The sequence below is a fragment of the Cygnus olor genome, chromosome 12, assembly GCF_009769625.2.
Source record: "Cygnus olor isolate bCygOlo1 chromosome 12, bCygOlo1.pri.v2, whole genome shotgun sequence".
NCBI classification, from domain to species: Eukaryota; Metazoa; Chordata; class Aves; order Anseriformes; family Anatidae; genus Cygnus; species Cygnus olor.
Window position 1 is genome coordinate 16,164,867 of NC_049180.1, and position 20,706 is coordinate 16,185,572.

Sequence of the window (20,706 nt, forward strand, 5' to 3'; positions counted from 1 at the left end):
GCAGAAACTATGGCATACTTCATACGCAGCAATAGAACCAAATAATGAAATAGACCTCAAAAAGGAAAGAAAAATAATTTTACGTGGAAATATCTTTGCTCTCTGATTTCAATTCAGTTGTATAAACTGATAAAAATGTACCATTGAGAATAACCATAAAAATAATATGATGAGTTAATGTTTTTTTTTCTTTTTTTAACTTACAAATCAAGATGAAACAGTTGTGCAGAGACATCAGTTTGCTCGAATGCCACTTTGTTCATTGTAACTACACAGAAAGTACACGCTAATGTTTATAGATTGCATTTGGAAATTAAAAGGTATGCTGCATATCAGTATCATTAGTTATAATTTAGGATTCCAAAAAGTGAAACAAAAGGTTTAACAATCACTTTTGTGTTTCACTTATACCATTAAAAATCAGGTTTTTAAGATCTATGTTTCGTTCCTTTAAGTAAATCCTTTAGAGTAGGCAAACGGTTATGCTGCTAAATACACTAAATCACTCATTTTTCTCTATGTTTTAGAACTACAGTTTTCATCATCTTGCCAAATTCCTGCATAAATAGGTAGGATTAAATGGAGCCTAGCCTACGTAACATAATTATATATGTTGTGATTTTATACTGCAATGAAACTGATACATTTTAATAATCCCAGTCTTGGCTCTTACCCACCAAAGTCAATAAAGGTTATTAAGGCCAACTGCCATATAAATACATTGCTACATTGCTAAATGGTCTGTCAAAGCAGGAAATACAATTCATACCATATAGCACTACCAGGATCATCATTTTTTTTTTTTTTCAAAAGGAACACCAGATATGTTAAAAAAAAGTCTTCAAAGATTTGGTATTTGAGCACAATCATATATGTTTACTTTTCATTCCAGAGATTTACATTTTACTTTTTCAAATGTGAATCAACCTAAAACAAAATAAAAAAAAAAAAAGACTGTAGGACTTTTACAGTTCTTACTGATTTGGCATGGTGTTAAAACATTTTCATAGCTAAAATAAATGTCAGATTGCAAGGTTTGCGTGATATCAGACCCTGAGAGACAAATTGTCTCTCCACTGAATCTCAGAACAGCTTCGGCAAGACTTCCTCATATCACATGAGGTTTCAGCTTTTCAGACTTCTTTTTACCCAGAAAGCAAAGCTTGTACAGTCTTTTTTTCAAATGGTGACTCTCCCTTTGAATTCAGCAAGCATTTATCCTGATGTTGCACATGATAACGTGTTAATCTTGGATGACTTTTAAAAAAAACTCAAGGATTTGAATAGCCTTCGTATTTCCAAGGGAGGGCGGGAAAAGAGAAGAAGATTGGTTAAACTGCTTTAGATTTAGTGCTTCATAAATTCATGAGGTAATATTGTGGGAAATGTGATGTTTTATCAGAATGTCATTCAAATGAAAGGTTTAACATTTACATCACAAGAGCAAGCTCTAAGTAAAACTATCCGCAGGGAAAGAAATGCCAGGACTAAACATTATTATAAAATTATGTGCTTGCCACAAAGTACAAAAATATTAAATAGAGCCCAAAGGTTTGAAGACCCTGGGCTTAACTTCCTGAGGTATCATACTTTGCTGCAATATTGGAACAAGTACAATTAACAGAATCAGAAATTTTGGAAAAGGCTTTATTATTTTTTCTTCTTTAAAACTCTATTGCCAAACAAAGGAAAAAATAAAAAAGGCACACATTGAACCCCAGACTGACTTTTGTATCACTCGAAACACACACACAAAATTTAAGTCAAGAGTTGTTCAGCTCACACACAAGTGTAGCAAAAAATACATTATTTTGCTTTACAAAATAGTTCCTTTTAAGCAATAATACTCTACCGAGACAAGATCAACAACCGCTAAGGCATTTATAATTTAACCATTCTTCCACATTATATAGGTGAATTTTTTATTTTATTATTTTTACTGTTTAAAGAATCATGTAGTTAAAGCTATAAATTTGGAGGAAAAACACTGACTGTAGACTACTGGGTACCTTCAGAAATACCTTTTTGATTTAACTTAATGCTGTGGAAGCTAAGCATGCACCAAAACACTGCACTTTTTATGTTAAATTGCTGTTGAATTTGTTAACCCACAATTGATTTCCTGTGTTATGGAATCTTAGAGATTACAGCTAACTTGAAGCAACAGGGATAATTCTTGATGTTAATGCTACATTTCTATGTATTTTTATTAAGTCAGTGCTCGCCGTTGCATTAAAACTGCAGCTCAACATTGCCCCCTACTGTCCGTTTGTGAAACACTAAGGACAAAATGTAGGTTAAAACCAAAAAATCCCACCCCACCTCCTCCAAGTCCAAAATATGGTTAGCATCTCATTTACCTAAGAGACTCAACAATACAGACATTCCCAATTAACATTCTCTTCTGTCTCCTTCAATAGCTGAAATTAATTGTGATTAATGCATTATAAGTCATAAAACATTAAAGCAATTTTTAAAATTTAAATTAGAAGCAGCTTCTGTCTTGGCCCAACCGTCATTTTGCTGATAAATATCATCGTGAGGCCTGTTGAAAGGAGATACACTGACGCCACCACGTTTCTAATTAGAGACACATGGCAATGTCACACCAATTGCAGAAAACCTAACCCTTGAGAATTCCTGAGTTTGCTGTTTTTCCATGTTCTCAACACACAATGGATATAAAATAACAATCAAACATTCTTGTCTCTACTTCATCTAAGCCTCTGTTACAAGAGGGTAAGTTGTCATTTGAAAGAAAAACAAACCAAATCATTTTTTTTAAATGATAAAGGTCATTCAAGATTAGTTGAGTTTGAGCACATGAGAACACAAAAATGAGGCAAAAACAAAAATAAACAAATCATAAATCTTTTTCCCTTCTTTTCGAGGAAAGTCTAATGTTCACCGATTCCTTGCAGCAACTGATTTCACATATAAAAATTCCACTTTTCCACACTCATTTTCCAGGCCTGAATCCAGCTGTTGCCAGAAAAGCTTCCAAATTCTTGTGAACAGGTTAGAGCAACAAGATTTCCGTCAAAACTCAGTAACAGAATCTTGTGTCATCATACCTCTGGGAATTCAAAAACATCTCTAATAGAAATTATATTCAGTGTCCTCAGCCACATTACAAACTTTTCCAAGACATGTACGGACAAGTTGAAGCTTACGCTGTGAGCAGCAATGGCACTGAAGCAGCTTCTGATGGAGATGGAAGGATACCAGCACGACACATTTCTAATGTAGTTCCTCCTGCATGCAGACCTAGAAGCAGGCATGCTGGCAAGTGTGTCATACACTTAGCAAAGTCCCCCAGGTGAGTCTCTACTTAGACAGCAAGTGGGCTAACAGTGGTCACTGAGTCACTTACCAAGGAAGGCACAGATGTACTTTCAAATATACAGCAATTACCACAACTATAAGGATTCAAGAAACTAATCACCTCTAGCTAGTTGTAGCCATCGTGTAATTGTGCACGTGCACTACCAACAGACAGCTGTACCTTCAGTTCATCAGGTTTTACTTTCACCTTCACCCAGATACATTCACTACTGTTGTGATGGCATAGGGTGCACTGTCTATCTTGGTGTTTCAAGACAAGGTGACATTGCACAGTTTCAGGTACTAACTGGTGTGATGCAATATCTGCCTGTCACCTTCTGACACTGTCAAACTTTAAAAACAAGTGAAGTCAGGAAACAAATGAAATCTCCTCTTGCTTTTTGGTTCTCATTTTGCTCATATTTCTTTTATTTCTCTCCCCCAGTAGCAAAGAGGTGGCAGTGGGAGGATTACACTGATTCTACTTTTCAGATGTTCTGAATAAAGCAAAAATTCTGTTGCTACAGTACAATTAAAAACCTAACTGTTAGTGCTCTCAGAATTAAGCTCTAAAAGCTTCAGACTATAAAACCAGTACTTACCATAGTCTCCATTTTTCTCCAATATTCTTCCAATTTAGCCATTGGTTTAAGCCACCAATCAGTGCACTTCAAATACCGCTTGCCTTGAAACCAAAACTGCCTGAGCCACTCAAATTCAACCTGCAAGAGAAAAACACACGGTTGCATGACTCATCTGTTCTTATTATCTGTTTCTTTTTATTATTATTATTATTATTATCTGGGCAGGAATGGGGTAGTACACGAATCCAGATATACATAAACAGCCCCAGCAAAGGAGAAGGTTACTGGAGTATTTATTTCTAAACGTACCTTTACACCCAGTTGTTATTTTTATTGAATCATAAGAAGGATAGAAGAAACTTTCAGTAAATAAACTGTGCTAGAACACAGCCTACCCAATTGCTATGGAACAAGCGCATAGCTTTATAATGAAATATAGTTTCTCGTAGTTAACCAAATAATCTGGTTACCAAACAAACTACCAAAAACTTTAGGATTGACTGAGTCTCAGTGCTCAGCTGTGGCCAGGCTTGTGCTCCCTCTACTGGAACTGCACTTACAGCAAAAACTTGCCAATGATATGCGCGTGGGGTTCTGCAGGGAAAGTAAGGCTAAAAAGCAGGTTTCGGCTTTTCAGGGCATCAGTAGTAACATGTCCCAATTGTTTTTCTAGGACTAGGCTTGTGTGGCAACTGTGCTTAACAAAGAAAACATTATCCCAACGAAGCAATAAAAATTTAATCAGGAACATGGTTATATTTAGAATATGAAGCAGAAAATACTGTAATACTTTGCTAGTTTTGGGGTGGTTTTTTTTTTTTTTTTTTTCAAATCATATATGGGTGGCCCTTCAGGTTTAAACACATGATAAATACTAGCTTTTAATATATAATAAATATATATAACTCATCAAATATTCATTAAGCAAAATAATTTCATTTATCCTAATTCCTGCTGAGCCTTTTTCTTTAATGGCAATCCACAGTTCTGGTCTTTAGAATTATCTATTTATTTTTGTTGCGGTAGTTACATTTCACACCAAGTTCAAAGCTACTTTAATCATTACTTGCTACCTCAAAGATTTTGTTTATCCCTACTTGACACTGATGTTGCAAACAAAGAGAACCTGCCAAGGTGAAAGAATAAAGAAAACTGCCCAAAGCTGTCATCTAACTTTTTTTTTTCCTGCAAGGCTATGGAAATCTGAAAACATTTCAGCTAACATTAAATGTTTGGTCAATACACATTAACGACTGCAAAAAAAGATACTTAAATGCGAAATGTATAAAAAGAACATTAGAACAACTCTTAGTAAAATACAACAACACGATTAATTGGCAGACATAATTCTTAAAAATATTTTCAAAAAAATACTGTAAGCATAGTGGCTTATTAGCACACAAGTTCAATGACATACAACCTTCTTAAAAAAAGTTGAAGTAGAGTTCGCTTCTTCTACTGTATAAACAAGGTATGAAGTATCAAGTTATGCTTCCCTAAAAATCATTATACACCATTTGGTGATGGCTGAACACATCAACAGTTCAACTAGAGCTTGGAGTATTCACTGCTTTTTTCTTATTTCTATTTTCTGGTCTCTTCCAATGAATGGATGATAACACATAATATCTTACAAATATGGTTCAGGAAATAGATCACATGAGGTCATTAACTAATGAAAAATTACTTTAAAAAAATGAAAATGAAAGTTACAATATCATTCATCATGATAACAATCTATTTCAGTCAATCTGATTTTTAACTAATCATACTGATTTGTTACATTAATCTACATAATTTCAGTCTAAGTAAAGTCTGGCATCCTGGCCAAATTTTAAACATATCTTGATCCCTTTCAGCATACACAAGAGATAAGGGTTAGCAGTAGGACAGTTAATTTTCTGAAGGATTGTAACTGATCCCATCAGAGGTCAGGGTACCAAATGGCAACATGTGGCTGTTCAATGATAGGGACAACAATGTAGGTAAAAAACTAGGCAGGGCTCTCAAACTCAGGTCCATATTCATCCGACAATGCCTAAGTTTAGCTCTAAACTGAGTTAACAGAAGAAGGGAAAAAATAGCATTTCACCCACAAACTCGACCATCAAGCACCTTGACAAGGGACTGCTCTGAACTGGTGCTTCTGACCAGGTAAGGGTTGATTCTGAAAACAAGTCATCTTGATGCATGGGTGACAATTTCTCTGTCACTATCCTTGCTTTAGACACTAGTAAGCATAAATACTTCTGCTAAAAATCTCCAGAGACTCCAATTATGCTGTTTGATATTTTAAAATTAACACTAACACTAAATTAACATTAATTTTTAAATTCTTTCATTGAACTATAGTCACTAATCTCCTGCAAGAAGAAGGCATCCCCTATTGGCTTGCCTCCTTCCACCTCCTTATATGAATTAGAGCTATACCAGGAAAAAAAAACACCATAACAGTACATGCGGAAGAGACAAAAGCTCAATTCTAGCCTTACTGGAACTCAAGATACAGGACATTCATCTTCCATGACAAAAGTCTCAGATCAACTGTTCTTGACATGGATTTTGTCAAAGAGTTTTAGTTTGGAGACTCCCATATATGAAAGTCAACTTGAGTTCAGATCAGCTAGTAGTTTACATGACTGAACAGGACAAACCTTAATCATATTAACATGTAAATAAAATATACATGCTGCACATTTTAGGAAAACTTGTCTCCTAATTCATTTTTCATTTGTGACTTAAATATGTGCAAGAAAGTTCAGAATTGGGCCCTATATGTCTAACCTCAACAGATTTTCAAGTTGTCCTTCAGCAATGATTAAAAGCCAATTTTAGGTTATAGTCAATACTGGGTGGTAAAAGGCCAACGGCAGCATTTTAAATTTTGTGACGCAGTGCTCCTTGGTCAATTATTTAAAAGTATTGGTTATTAAATGCCACAGATGTAGGTGATCTATATTTTTGCTCTTCTGTACTAGCCAGCCACCAACCATGCTGTCAGCTCACTGTGATGTACTAAAACATGTCGGCCTTCCGTGGGCCGCAGACACCACCACCCTTCCTCAGCCCTGACCTCAGCATCTACCACCACATACCTTCAACATCTACCACCTCCAACTTAGCTAGCCTAGGCTTTTCTACATCCCTGTAGACGTAGAAATGTTAAACCATGATAATTTTAACTGCTGCTACCTTAAAAATAGATTTGCTGTAGGCAAGAGTGACTGTATTTCACGAGCAACAGAGCAACCAATTCAGTCTCAAATTTTAATCGTGATCATCAGGATTTGTTGATTAGGCCCAAGCCAAAACCCCGATAAAAACAAAATCCTACTTTTTCAAACTTTACTTTGAAGCCTGCTACATTTTAAACACAAACTCCAGATCCTAAAGAAGTTCCTCTGAAGTTTACTTCACAGAGAACTTGTGACTGTTCATTTGGTGGTGGCGAGTAAGGAGCCCTCGAAGCTTCCTCACGTAGGGGAACTCCTGTCAGATTTTGCACTCCTCTGAGCAAGGTAAACAACTGCTCTTGGACACCCAAAGAATAGGCCATCTTCTCTGCAGATTTATTTTTACGCATGCAAGCATTTATATCATTTAGTCAGCAGTGTTCTATTATTTTAAAAAGTGTTTGTTTGCCAGTGGGCTTTCCTAGGTCCCTGCAGGTCTGCTTGAGGCCTAGCCAGTAGCTGTACAAATTTTGGAAAGCGAAGTGTGATTCAGCAGGGGCAGAGGTTCGCATTCAATGAACTATACAAGGTCATTTATTTCAGGACAAACGATCCTGGCCAAACAGCAATCTGATTGCTTAAAGGGATAATTTCATTTAATCTAACACCATGTGTGCATTGTTGTTAGGACGCTGTACTTCACAGCTGTCCAGGTCATTACTTCTGTTCACCCTGCCACAGTACTCCTAGGATACCCTGCCACTGAAATAGTGTTCAGACTTCAAGCCTGAAGCTTGTAACTACAAAGTACGTACTGGAGTGAAATGACTCGCACATCTAACAAACAGCATGTACTTCATAATTCAGGTACATGCTGAATTATGTACCTGAATTCAGATATTCCTCCAAAGGCTGTTTTATTGAGGGAGGCCACAACAACAAGGTTAAGTCGAAGTGATGCTGAAAACCTCCTAACTAAAATCTTGCTTCTTCCACAGGAAGGCCTCTGTCACAACATCCAAGAGAGGTCTCCGACAAATGAACTCTGGGAAAGAGAGCCCCCAGATGCTCACCAAATTCTTTTATGGGTTTCTCTGCCCACAACAAAAGTGGAGAAAGTCTCTACCAATGCTTCAGATCTTCAGTCCTAAACCACTTAATCAACACAGCAAGTCAATTTTCCTACCCAGGAATACAAAAGTGAAGGCACAGAATCATACCTCATTCTTTCAGACCTGCTCTTAGGCTTTTTCCCTCGAGCAGACACAGATAACTCATCCAGACCTCATTTGGCAGAGCAGTTAATTTCAGCACAGACTGTGAATCTGCACTCAAGTACTTAATTTTAGCCTAGTTGTGGATCAGCTGATGGCACTGTGATGGCTCTGCTCCAGTTAATGATCTCTGATGACTACTTTGGAGGTGTCAGCAAAAGGGGAAGAAAACCCACAGCATTTCAGGAAGATGAAGCAGCTACTGAGGATGCATCTAGTTATCTGAGTTAAAACATGCAAAGAGCTTCAATAATGACTTTTGGAAGTGGAATACAACCATACCACCTCCTCTACAGAGGAATAGAAATACTCATTTTCAAGCCCATAATCTCCAGTCTGGAGGTATATAAACTGTATACCAAAACAGAAATACACAGGCAAAATTGGGTGATAGTTCTTCATTAATTCTATAATTCGCTTTACCTAGTACAGTTTCATTTTTCTTATTTAAAATAATAACAAAGGAGGAAAAAAAAAAAAAGAGATGGAATCCTGACCGCAGTTATTGAATGGAAGACTCATTTTCATCAGTAGTTGAACAGTTTAATTCTTTAAAGAAAGAAAACATGTTCTTGTTCTTCATACGCTTGAGAAAACTTGAAACCTAGAACCCGTATTATGTGCCTGAAAATACGAAGATTTGTCATACAGTGAGTAAAAGAAAGCAGGAAGCTTTCACAGGCAAAACAATAACAAAAAAACTGCATCAGCCTCACAGATCTGTGTGTTTTTACTTCAATGATGTTTCAAAAAGAAATGTGTATTTACCACAGTGGTAAACAAATGGTAACTTTGTCTACTTGTGCACTAAAAAAGGGAAATTTAAATAGCACTTGAACATACGGAATTTATCCTTTAAGTGAGGAGGTGACCTTGTGAAGAAAAAAAAGAGGTGACTGGGTATTCTCTTTTCAAATGAAATATAGATTCAATGTGTCTACTAAGACTAAGTGCACAATATGTACAAGTTAAACAATAATTTCTGTTACAGTATATCCCATTTGCGTAACAGGAAACATCCCTGTATGTCACATAGCAAAATTATTCAGGTGACTGCAAACACCAGGGGCTAGTCTCTCTACCTGATGTAAATGGCACAGGTCTTTGATGTTGAAGGACCCGTGCAAATTTACACCAGCTGTGCATGTGGCCCTAGCTGTGCAAACCACATGTGTATAGTTTTATGGACTGAGCCTGATTAATGTTTTGTAAAGCCCTGCATGTATCAGACTTCTTTAAATTGCTCTCGGAGCTGTCTTGCTGGAAGTCAAGGGGGCAAAGCTTTTGCCATCACGATACTCATTTTTACCAACTTTGAGCACAATACAAATAAAAATGTGTTCTGTGAAGTTTTCTAGCAACACAAAATATTATATTCCTCAGCAGATAGCAATTTAAAACACGTAGAAAAATTCTAATTTGAGTGTAAATTACTTTGGTACTACAAATGTTCCAATATAATGCTGATTGTACTTGTCTTAGTAGCAATACAGATTCATTCCTTCGAAATGTGTGAGTATACAAATGCTGTGACTTATATTTAAGCAAAACGTGGTTCAGAAATTTTTATCAGCTGCTTACTATAGTTGTTTTTAAAGAGAGATGGTCATCATCACTTTTGTTAGGTACAGCTGAAAGCTTTTTTTTTTCAGGTAGAAAGGCAACTTTCCAGAGCAGCTAAACAATGTCACTTTACACTCCTAATACACAGCCTTGACTTGCATTTTCTTTAACTCTTATAAAAAAATAAAATAATAAAAAAAAGCAATTAACTAACCATTTTTGGAAATGTCACCACTGTAAGTCCACCCAGTCCACTGTATCATTTCCTTGACTATCCACTAACAGTAAAAGCAAAGTTACATTCTTCATGATACTGCCTATTGTTATACCACAAAAAAATTACCATTTCCACAATAGCCCAAAACAGACATTTTTAAATCTGTGTTTCCTAAAACTCCAGATCTCTACTTCAAACCAGAAAGCACTGTGCCAGCTTCAGTGAAATTCTATGTAAGTGCATTGTTACAACTGCATATTTTACAGCGCAGAACAATCTGCTGAATGAAGTATGTTCTTCAGGATTATTTGCACTACATTTTCTTCATAATATGCTTTTAAGAACATATTCGCAATTGTCTCACACCTGGCATTCTGGAAAAAGACTGGAAACTATCTTAACACCTGACAAACAACTGAAAAATTTTGTGTGTGCTTTCCTTCCATTTTCCCCCCTCTTGTTTCAGGAGGACTAGAGTAGTTTGATTTGTCCACCACCCTGTGATTTGGCAGATTTGGCACAATGAAACCGATGTTACTGAAATTACTCTGCCTCTCCCAGGAGGGATCTTGGGAAAGAAAAAATGCAAACTTCATGGGAATGCAATGATCAGATCTGAGTTTATCCCAATCACTGTAAACAAGTAAATAGGGAATAAAAAACACTTAACAAACTTATACAGTGCAATGCCTTGTGAGCTGCTGAACACACACCACCAGACTGCACCTGTCAGAATCCAGCTGCAGTACTTTCAGTGCAGATGATCTCACCTCATTATGTATTTCTTCCACTTGTTTTACAACTGCAGTTTCCAGTGATTTCAAAGATAAAGCCCTTGAATTAGAATCAGTTTGTAAATTCTGGAGCGCCAGTTCACATTGTCCAAATATGTATTCCAATGTTCCTCTTGAACACTATAAAGATATAATAAAAATGGATACTTAGTCGCATCAAAGCATACATATTTTTCAAATACACTACTTGCTTCTGAAATAATCAAAGGAGCAGAAAGGATATAATTCTGTAACTTTATTTTATGATCTTTTACACAAAATCTTAATGTCTTCTGGTTTGTTTATGTAGCTGTTTGTGTAGATTATGCAAAAGTCTAATCCATCAAACATAACAAGTAAGTAAACCATAATTTGAAAGGAAAAAGAACAGGATTACTTTTAAATTTACTTTACAATTACAGCCATACTTTCCATTGCTTCCTGACAGTTTTTGAGGATATTTAATAATCAGTTGTATATGCATAGTTATATGTAGTTGTAGGCTCCCAGTAACACTTAAATGGAATCCCATATCCACTCAAGAGTGCTGTTTGCTTAGAAGGTGTAGATAATATGAACGAAACAGATCTGCACTTCTGTTGCTTTTGCTTTGTTTTCATTGAGTTTCTTTCAAAAATTACAAGGAAATATGTAAAAAAAAAATTTTTAAAAAAGGAAGATAACTACATCTTCTAATTATTTTCAATTAATTATCTGTACCTTCAGTTAGATTCCTGGGAATCATCTTCAATAAGGACCTCACCGGTCTCATGTTCTTTTTAAACAAATATTTTCATACTATACAGGTTGAGGTCACAACAGTTTACCAAAACAAAGCATAATCGCTTAATAGAGAAGTTTTTCACAGTGAAAATAAATGTGTATTTTCCTGCAAGAGTGACACAGAGACAGGAGCAGTAGGTCAGAGGACTCAAAGTAAAAAAGAAGTAAAATACAGAACCATTGGTTTTTAAAATGCACAGTGTAATATTGCTTTATGCCAAAGTCCAGTTCGAGTGAGCAGAGTATAGTTTTGTTTGGCAAATAATGGATTTTTTTTTTTTTTTTTTTTTTTTACTACAACTACAATGTATGTTTGTGTCCATGTCTGGTGCTATCGCCTCACTTCCATTATTGCACCAACTAGGAGGACAGGAAGTATACATTTACATGTATTTCTCTTGCTTCAGTAGTGATATTTTTTGCCTTGCTGAAAAAAGAAAGCCATAATTTTTTAAAAATATCTTCTTACGCTACAGTCTATTTTTATGTTCCTATATGCTTTCCCACTCAAATACTACATAAAACTAATGATAAAGCCATGGACAAGAATAAAGAATAGAAGTCTAGTAAATAAAAGCATCTTAACACTTGAGTGTGTCAGGCTGAAATCTGGTTATCCCAGAATGACTCAGTGAAGGAGCTCTGTATCAGTTTTCTAGTTCTTCCATCCCTGGATGCACAGAAAGATCCCATTTAAAGCATACTCATGACTCATCTTAATTTTTCTGACCTCCTAAAGGCCATTTTAGCCAGTGGGCACTGCTGACATGTGCCTTGAGTATTTTTCTCTCATCATTAATATTGCCTTTTCCTCTAGGACTGGGAGATGAACATATCAAAAAAAAAAAAAAAAAAAAAACCAATTTCAGTTAAAAATGCAGCTGTCTCTACACTTTAGCAATCCAAGAGATGTGGTAGAGCACATTCCTAAATCATATCTTACACGTGTGACTGTGAGTTCAGGTAAATTACTGATGTAGAAGCAACCATACCTCAGTCCAATAATAAACAAATAGCCTGAAACATGAGCAGAACTGCAAACACAGTTCTGGGTAAGACAACACGATGCTACATTTACGGTATCAGAATATTAGCTTTACAAATGACTAAAGAGTTACCCACATTTATACTTACATCTGCCACTCTGTGAGTGGAGCTGAATCGAGGTGAAAAGCCAGCCAGAACACAGTGCTGATGTGTCGTATTGAGATCATCTAGAGAAAAATTAGGAAACCTTAAGTAAGGCAAAAAAAGTTATACATTCCTCTGGAAAAGTTCAGTTTAAATCCAGTAGCAACATTCCGTGTTACACTGAATGCTGTTCATAAAGCACTTTAAATTCAAACGATTTTAGTGTTAAAATTATGCTGTCCTCTCAAACTCAACGAGACATTCAGGAAAATATGTCAAGATGTGCTGTAAGGTAACTCCTGGGTTGTTCTTACATAAGTTAGCAGAGACTAAGTAAAACCGTATAGAAAACTAGATGACCTAAAGAGTTAGCAAGCAAAATCAAACACAGACATTTTCAGAAAAGAACTAAAATAGAAAGCTGCAGGATCCTAGTTAACTTGGAGTCTATACCCTCATCAGTATTTATTCTTTCAGGGAGTTTATCTTTGGCCATTTTAATACAGCATGATGAGAAGTTAACAAGCTTCATCCTTCCATCATACAAATACAATTTCTCTTTAAAACATCAATATTTGCATACCTGAAACCTGACCCCTGAATTCCTGCTCATTTTTGAAAAGGTTCTTCTGACCATAATGACAGTCCACCAGACTGAAAAGAACAGTGTGTAAGGCTTAATGATATTCTCTTTATTACTGAAAACCGATATGCTCTGAAACTTTTTCTTTACCTTCTAACAAGCCTGAAAATTCAAAATGATAAAAGCCTAAAGAATTCAGAAGAATGACTCAATTCACCCCAGTTGTAAGAACAACGTCTTCTTTCTATGAATGTTATAAGCAATTATTAACAAAGTGCACACCCAAGACAGCAGATAACATCACCTTGGAAAAAAAACGAGACGTTTACATGAAGAATAGGCACACAAGCGTTACAAACAGCGACTAAATTCCCACTAAGAACATTTAGATGGGAGGCTTATTTTGTTTTCAAATGACGTTTGGAGATATATGAAGTTGAAAAGCTTGAAAAGGGCTCCAAAACAAGGAAAAACCTACCAAAAGCCAAATAGGAAAGAGCAATTTCTTATGTAGGCATTTAAGACCAAAATTACATAGAGCCAAATTTTGCAAGGGCCACAGAACAGTATTATCTCTGGACAGGGCAACATTTAAATATCGCAATCACTTTCAAGAAGAACTATGACATAAAATTAACTTAAACACTTCCACCACTTCATTCAGTGCCCATTCGTTTTGGTGTGTTTTATGTATCAAATAGCATCAAAAATGTTACATTTTGATTTGCACCTTCATTCAAACCCTTGGCAAATCTTTCATTGTAGAGCACTCCCCCCCCTTGAAATTGCTTCCAGTTGTCCCTAATCGATTATGACTTACAAAAACAAGCCTGCCATTTTAATTTAAAAGTTTATAATTCATCTAAGACTAATTGCACAAAAATAGTTGAAGTTTCATAGCCTGTGTGTCTCAAAGGATATTTGAAAAAATAAATGTTCTAGATCTTAACCGATTACTGTAAAGATTTTCCTTTTTTTTTTATTAATATATTAACTGAATAGAAAAAGCACTTCTTGTTATATTGGCCACTGCCTGTTCAGCAGCAAAAGCTTTTATTCAGATTTGAGAGCCAAACCAAAACTGTTTCCTTGGACACCCATGTCAGAAGTACCACAACTCCCTCACAGTTTTAAGTAAAATACAGTACACAGAGATAACACTTACATGACTAGGTGCTGATTGGTGAGGTTCAGAAAAAACAAAATGCAGCCTCTCCAGTTACATAAATTTAGGAATATATGCATCAGTCCTGCTCTGAAAAACTTCACGCAGGCAAATTATTTGTCATACAGTTCTCCTGAATTTGTGGTCCTAAATAAGAGCCAGCATGGCATTGTTCTGCCTTAAAACACTGGGCTCTTACCTGCTACAAATTCAGGTGGACTGTGAAATGAAGATTTCATTTCAATACCTATTAGAAAAACAGAACTTATATGAACTGTATGTAGCACACAAGAAGTGACTTGTTAATTTGAAATCACAATCAACACCAACGTTACAATGTATTTGGTAGAGTTTCAAGAACTATCAACACAATCCCTTCTCCTTCAACCGTTTTTAGGACTATTACTACGATATTTTTAAATCTGGACTACAGTTTTCTGCTAAAATGATTGCTTTCCTGCCAAAACTTTCCCACGTCTACGGAAAACACTGTCATTAGCACAAACAGTTGTTCTAAAGCGTATCACAGGCTTTTCATATGTTTACAAATTTTAAAACATCACAAATTACCCGACTTTAAAATAGTAATTGTAGAAGACAATCATTCTAACATTCTCAAGTGCTACGATAACCAAAGAGAATTTTCCGAATCAAAGCAGAGGCAATGAAAGCAACTGCTATTACCTGCACTAACAGGATGCCATGGTGCCACTAGTCACTAGGCTAACGTGGATGCGTACTTGCATTTCACCCAGTATAATGTCTACTTCACTTTCCCCAACCTGCTGATAGTATTCTAAAAAGCTTGTTTGCATTCAAAGGAACAGAACTTGGTAGCAAACTTGGTGTTCAAGTGGCAGAAAAAATAACTTCAGTTTTCTGTCTGAACTGGAGTATTTAAGAAACAAAGAGATGACTTCCAGCATATGTGTAGAAGGCAAAACTTGTATTTCTTTTAAATGGATTTTGTTCTTTTATTTCTAGTACTTTCTGCCTGCCACTTCCCAATGAATCATCGGCCACTCTAGGGCCAGATCCCATTATAGGACTACTAGCTGAGCCAAGTCTGGGCAAGATTTATTGAAAGAAATTAATCACACATATGATTGTGCACAGGTGGCCAAAACTACCTTGAAAAACAAAGTTATCAACTTGAAGTCTGGTTAAATAATTCGGAGGTCATAAGCAAAAGGATTTTGCCTTTACAGCTGAAGTACTAAGAAGTCGTAAGACTGTTCAACAGATGATGTGATTATTTGCAAATGCACACAATTCCTTTTCCCAGAATCACCAGCGACAGAAATTTCAGGTAACACACCTTCTGTAAAACAGAGAAAACTGAATTTTTGTTTATTACAAATTCTTATTCTTCACACCTGCAGAAAAAAATATTATCTAAGGTACTTGGGATTTGAATATATTTATCCATGCAAGACTTCTGTGAAGTTGGTAACTGGCACAGAAAAAACTAAAGGCCAAGTGAGGATAAAGGACCTGCTAAAGTTTGCACGGAAATTCCATGTGAGAAGCAGGCTGAAGACTCCTGAAAGTGACAGTGATGTTTTAACACCTGACCATCCTTCTTTCATCAGATGCAGACTATTTTTCTTTGAGTGGGTCCCCCTATCAGACAAGATGCCTGGTGATTTTCTGTTTAGAAACAGCAGACACATTTTGGAATTTGGGTGCTGCAGGTCCCATTTTAGATTGTGGGGGCAAGCTTATGCCATAGATCTTTGTCCTTCCCCTGTACTGCCTTCTGCCCTCCTGTTCTTTTCACAAAGACATCCCTCGCTACGCCCGAATCTCAGCACGGTCCCCTCCACTGCTTGAAGCTACTGCCAGTCCTCCTGACCATGCTCTTCTCAGCCCCTGCCCCATCCACAGCTCATGGTATGCTTTCTACTCAGCCAAAGTTTCCCTCAGACAGGATTTTTTAGGTTTTCTAGGCTTTTTTCTTTTTTTAAGCTTTCTAGGTTTCAAGTTTGTAAGACAGTGTTTTCACTACGATTTTTCAGGTTAAGGATTTGCTATTAATCTCATGTTGCATAACAGGGACACACTACAACAGTACACTATCATATAGCATGATGATCCAATCAAACACCACATTTCAATTTTTCTGCTGCCGCCTTGTGATAGATGTGATGGGTTCCTTTTCCAAATAAGAATCATAGTTCAGTAATCTCTAGGCAATATGAACATAGAGCCCTCTGCTTGTAGAACCTCTGTCAAAAGAACAGATTACTGGATATATGTATTACGTATGGACATAAATTTGCATATATCTATGTACATATAACAGATGTATGCGCACTCAACTAATTCTACTGAACTGGAAGAGCATCAGTGTGGTGATGAGCCAACGCAGTCCAAGAACCAATGACTATATACCACGTCACTGTATAAAGATACAACAAATGCAAGGTAGAAAGAAAAGAAATCAATCCTTATCTAATCCTTACTGAAAGAAGCATGGACTAAAGGCTACAATTGTGGTTACTTCCAGGTGAAGCACTTCCCAGGAAGACAAACCACAATTTCCAAAAATGCTCTCAGGATTAGCAACATGGGGCTATGCTGTCTTTTCTATCTTCTTAGAAGTGTTCTTCCTGAACTTTTTATTTAGACAGTTATCTTGTATTTCATGAAGCAGGTAAAATGTACAGTGGGGCTTAAAGCACTGGCAAAAGCTTTGAAATTCTACGTCCCAAATACCTACAAGTGAAAAGGACTTGTGCAATTTATTTTAATGACCATACACATACTTTAAACCATATTACAGTCTGATTTCCAAAAGCACTACAATATTTTTCTTTAATTTCTAATTCTATTCAATTCTATTTTTGTCTGCCTACATACATCACTACTGAAGGTTGGCTGAGGGCTTGCACGTCTATGCTAAAATACTTAAGAACAGCAGTAACTACCAGGAGGGGAAGGTTACACGTGTGCCATTTTATCAAACTTATCTAACCATTTTACAAGGAACATTAATTAATTAAACGGTTTTAATACATGCAGGTCTGCACATGCTTCACAAATCACGTGGTACTCTCCAACATAATGTGATGGTTACAGAGATTGACAGGAAGTGATAGAAACCAGCTCTTCTTTCACACATCTCCGAGTAATGCTTCAACAACAGAAAATCAAGTCAAACTAATTTTACTGTGAGAATGGCAGCAGAAAGCACGAGGAAGGTTATGTCTCCTTCCCCTAGAAATTACAGGTCAATGGAGTGTGTCTTGTACAGCTTTCATATCAGAAAGCTAGAGAGATGATCTGGCCCTGATTAAGAAATATTTTTAGTTTTTAAACAAGAAAAGTATGCACAAACAAAACACCACGTGAATTAAAAGACACAACTAAATAAAGATGTCTGAAATTTGCCAAACTTTGTGATCAAAGTTTGGTAACAACAAGTAAGTTTCTGGTGTTCGAAGTCTTATTAATCAAGGAATATAGCATTTGGATTAAATGTAGAGTCAAGAAAAACATGGGGTTAAAAAACTACACATTCAAGATGCTAGAGAGCAAAAAGGGTTCAAAAGTTAGTTTGTGGAAATAGAAGCAGATTAAATATCTAGAAATAGTTTAATGAGCCACTATATACATGTGGAAGTGTTTCCATTAAATACTTATCTTTAACCACAAGCCAACCTCTGCAATGTGTGCACCCAACTTCTGGATGGTTATGAAAATAATTTTTTGATGCTTCTTGAACTATAATTTGCTGGGGGGTAGAGGAGGGTATAAGATTCCAAGTTCATCTTCATGCTGTTTTAAAACCCTAACCTTCAAGCAAGAGCTTGATCTATGGGAAACAGCTGCAGAAAAGTAAATCATCTTCCTTTGAAAAAGTCCAGAGTGTATTTTTGTTAAGTATGTTTTGAAGTCATGGTAGGAAAATTAGTGAAAATTGTAAATCTGCTTGCAAATCTGGTCATGTCTAACTCAAAGATTAGGGGAAAGATTCCAATTTAATAGTAAGACCATGACAACCCTAGTTAAGCATGCTCTAGGGCAGAGCAGATGGGGCCCTTTGCTCACCTCCACGCGTTTTGGATTTATTGCATGCACCCAACACGTTTCATATTAGACACCCCTTGACTGTGTACTTGAGACAGCAGGGTTCAGTATGCACTTCCTCTGCAGACCAATATATTATTCTAAATTGGGCTAAAGTGTTTCCGTTTCATGAGTGATATAAAGTTCAGATTTGAGGTTTTTAGGCAGCAGATCTACAGTCTTCCAACAAATCTTTTTTCTTCATGTTAGGAAAAGCAAGCCTCAAAAAAGTCCATCTTACTGAATAATTACATACTTTGTTTCATTTAGTTGAAACAAAATCCATCAGTGTTCTTGTAATAACTCATCTTGAAATGGATGATTTGATCACATCATGTTTAGTACCAACATGCAAAAAAATTATGGCTTATTTTGTCTGAAGAGGAGTGCTGAGAATGAAGGTGTAAATCTTAAAAGATTGCATTTTACTAAAATTCCACCTATACAAACAAAAAACATTTTACAGAGTCAATGAAGAAAGGAACATGAGCAGTACTAAATATCTAACAGAAATACTAAAAACAAATTTAAATTCCCTTTTTGGTACTTTGATATACTCAGATCAGGATTTACAAGTTTATGTATTCGCACACTTCTCAAAGAAATAAGTTACCATGTTTTCATACATTTGATTGGTACGATATGTATTATTTACAGGAATTATTGAGTGGACTTCAATTACAAACAGCATACTGAATTTGCCACTTCAGTATTTCACAATATTTATATAAAGCAGTAAGCACTATACCATTTCTGAAACTGAAAAATTTGAAAACTGAAAATTGCATTGTTTGCATGTTAGTTGCTCCAACTGGATGCGCCAAAAGATAGTCAGAGAAAGAGTCCTACCAACCATACCATCTACATCAACAGCTACTACCAGCAAATATTCAGTGGTGCAATACTCTTGTTCTCATGTTGTATTTTCTAGATACTTGGCATACTGTGTCCACTGTTTTTAATGTAATGCTAGCAAAATGATTAGGCTTACTGAAATGAGATTCTGGATTAGATGAACGTTTAATGGGACAAGCTAAATTAATCTACAATTATGTTCCCTACTGTCAAGTTACATCTTATAAGAAGTTTTTATATTTCATTTGTTAGAGGACATCCTCAAAATGTCTCCCATTAAAGTCAGTTTACAAAACCTGAACAGTAAAAAATACGCTACAACCGTATATGTCCATCTATACTGTCTTTCACTTCCAGTAATAGAAAAATGATAAAGACAGTTTCGATGTACACTGTTGCTAGTTTTAGAATAGTCTCAGACTGCTGCCAATTAAAAACACTTTTTTTTTTTTTTTAACAATTGAGAAAAAATAAAGGATATGGAAATGCAAGAGAGATTATCAAACACCTGGTCTACAGAGCTCAAACTATAGCTCTCTATGAAGTATTAATAAGAAAGTGATTTACACATCATCTTCAAAAGAATGTTGAACATATCCTTGTTCCCATCTAAACATGATCATGATGTTTTCTGTTAAACAAACTTACTTTCTGACCCTCCCTTCATATAGCATTCCCAATACTTTAGTTACAGTATATAAATTTCACTGGAGAATAAGAAATGTCCTTATAATTTGGTAACTACTATAATTTACAGTATTTTGCAATAAAAATAGTGGTCAGTCCCCTTGTTTTCTTACTTGCCTTCTGAATCTGCTGCCCAGCAAAGCTGATTATGCACAAACTTTCCAGTCAGTAAGGATGAGATGAAAGCCTTACTTGATCCTTATACCAGTATTACACAAAAATGGATTAATAACTGCCTTTCTAGGAATGTTTAGCTGCCACCTCAGCTTCACTTCTATCTAAGAAACGTCTGTCTCCCCTCCAGGCTGCTACTCTATGTTATCCCACATACAAAAAAAGGGAGGCCCACGTACACAACCATGGCATAAGATCTCATATCTAACACACTTTGTTCGTGTCTGAACATACATAAGAGCACAGGCAGCCTACCTACCTACACACACTTTTTAAATTGCCCACAAACATATTGCATATATTAACTAAAACGCGTTCATATTTACTGGGAGGCCAGAAGGTAGGCGAA

General features: G+C 36.1%; 1 protein-coding gene across 2 annotated transcripts in view; it reads right to left on the reverse strand.

Moving 5' to 3' along the window:
* FTO (FTO alpha-ketoglutarate dependent dioxygenase) overlaps positions 1–20,706 on the reverse strand; it is a 247,020-nt gene that overhangs the window by 168,713 nt on the left and 57,601 nt on the right. For both annotated transcript variants that reach the window (XM_040570875.1, XM_040570876.1), the window contains 3 exons: positions 12,826–12,905; positions 10,906–11,049; positions 3,927–4,046 (listed from right to left, as the gene is read on the reverse strand). In XM_040570875.1, coding sequence (XP_040426809.1) covers positions 3,927–4,046; positions 10,906–11,049; positions 12,826–12,905 — 344 coding nt within the window. The remainder of the gene's footprint in view (positions 1–3,926; positions 4,047–10,905; positions 11,050–12,825; positions 12,906–20,706) is intronic.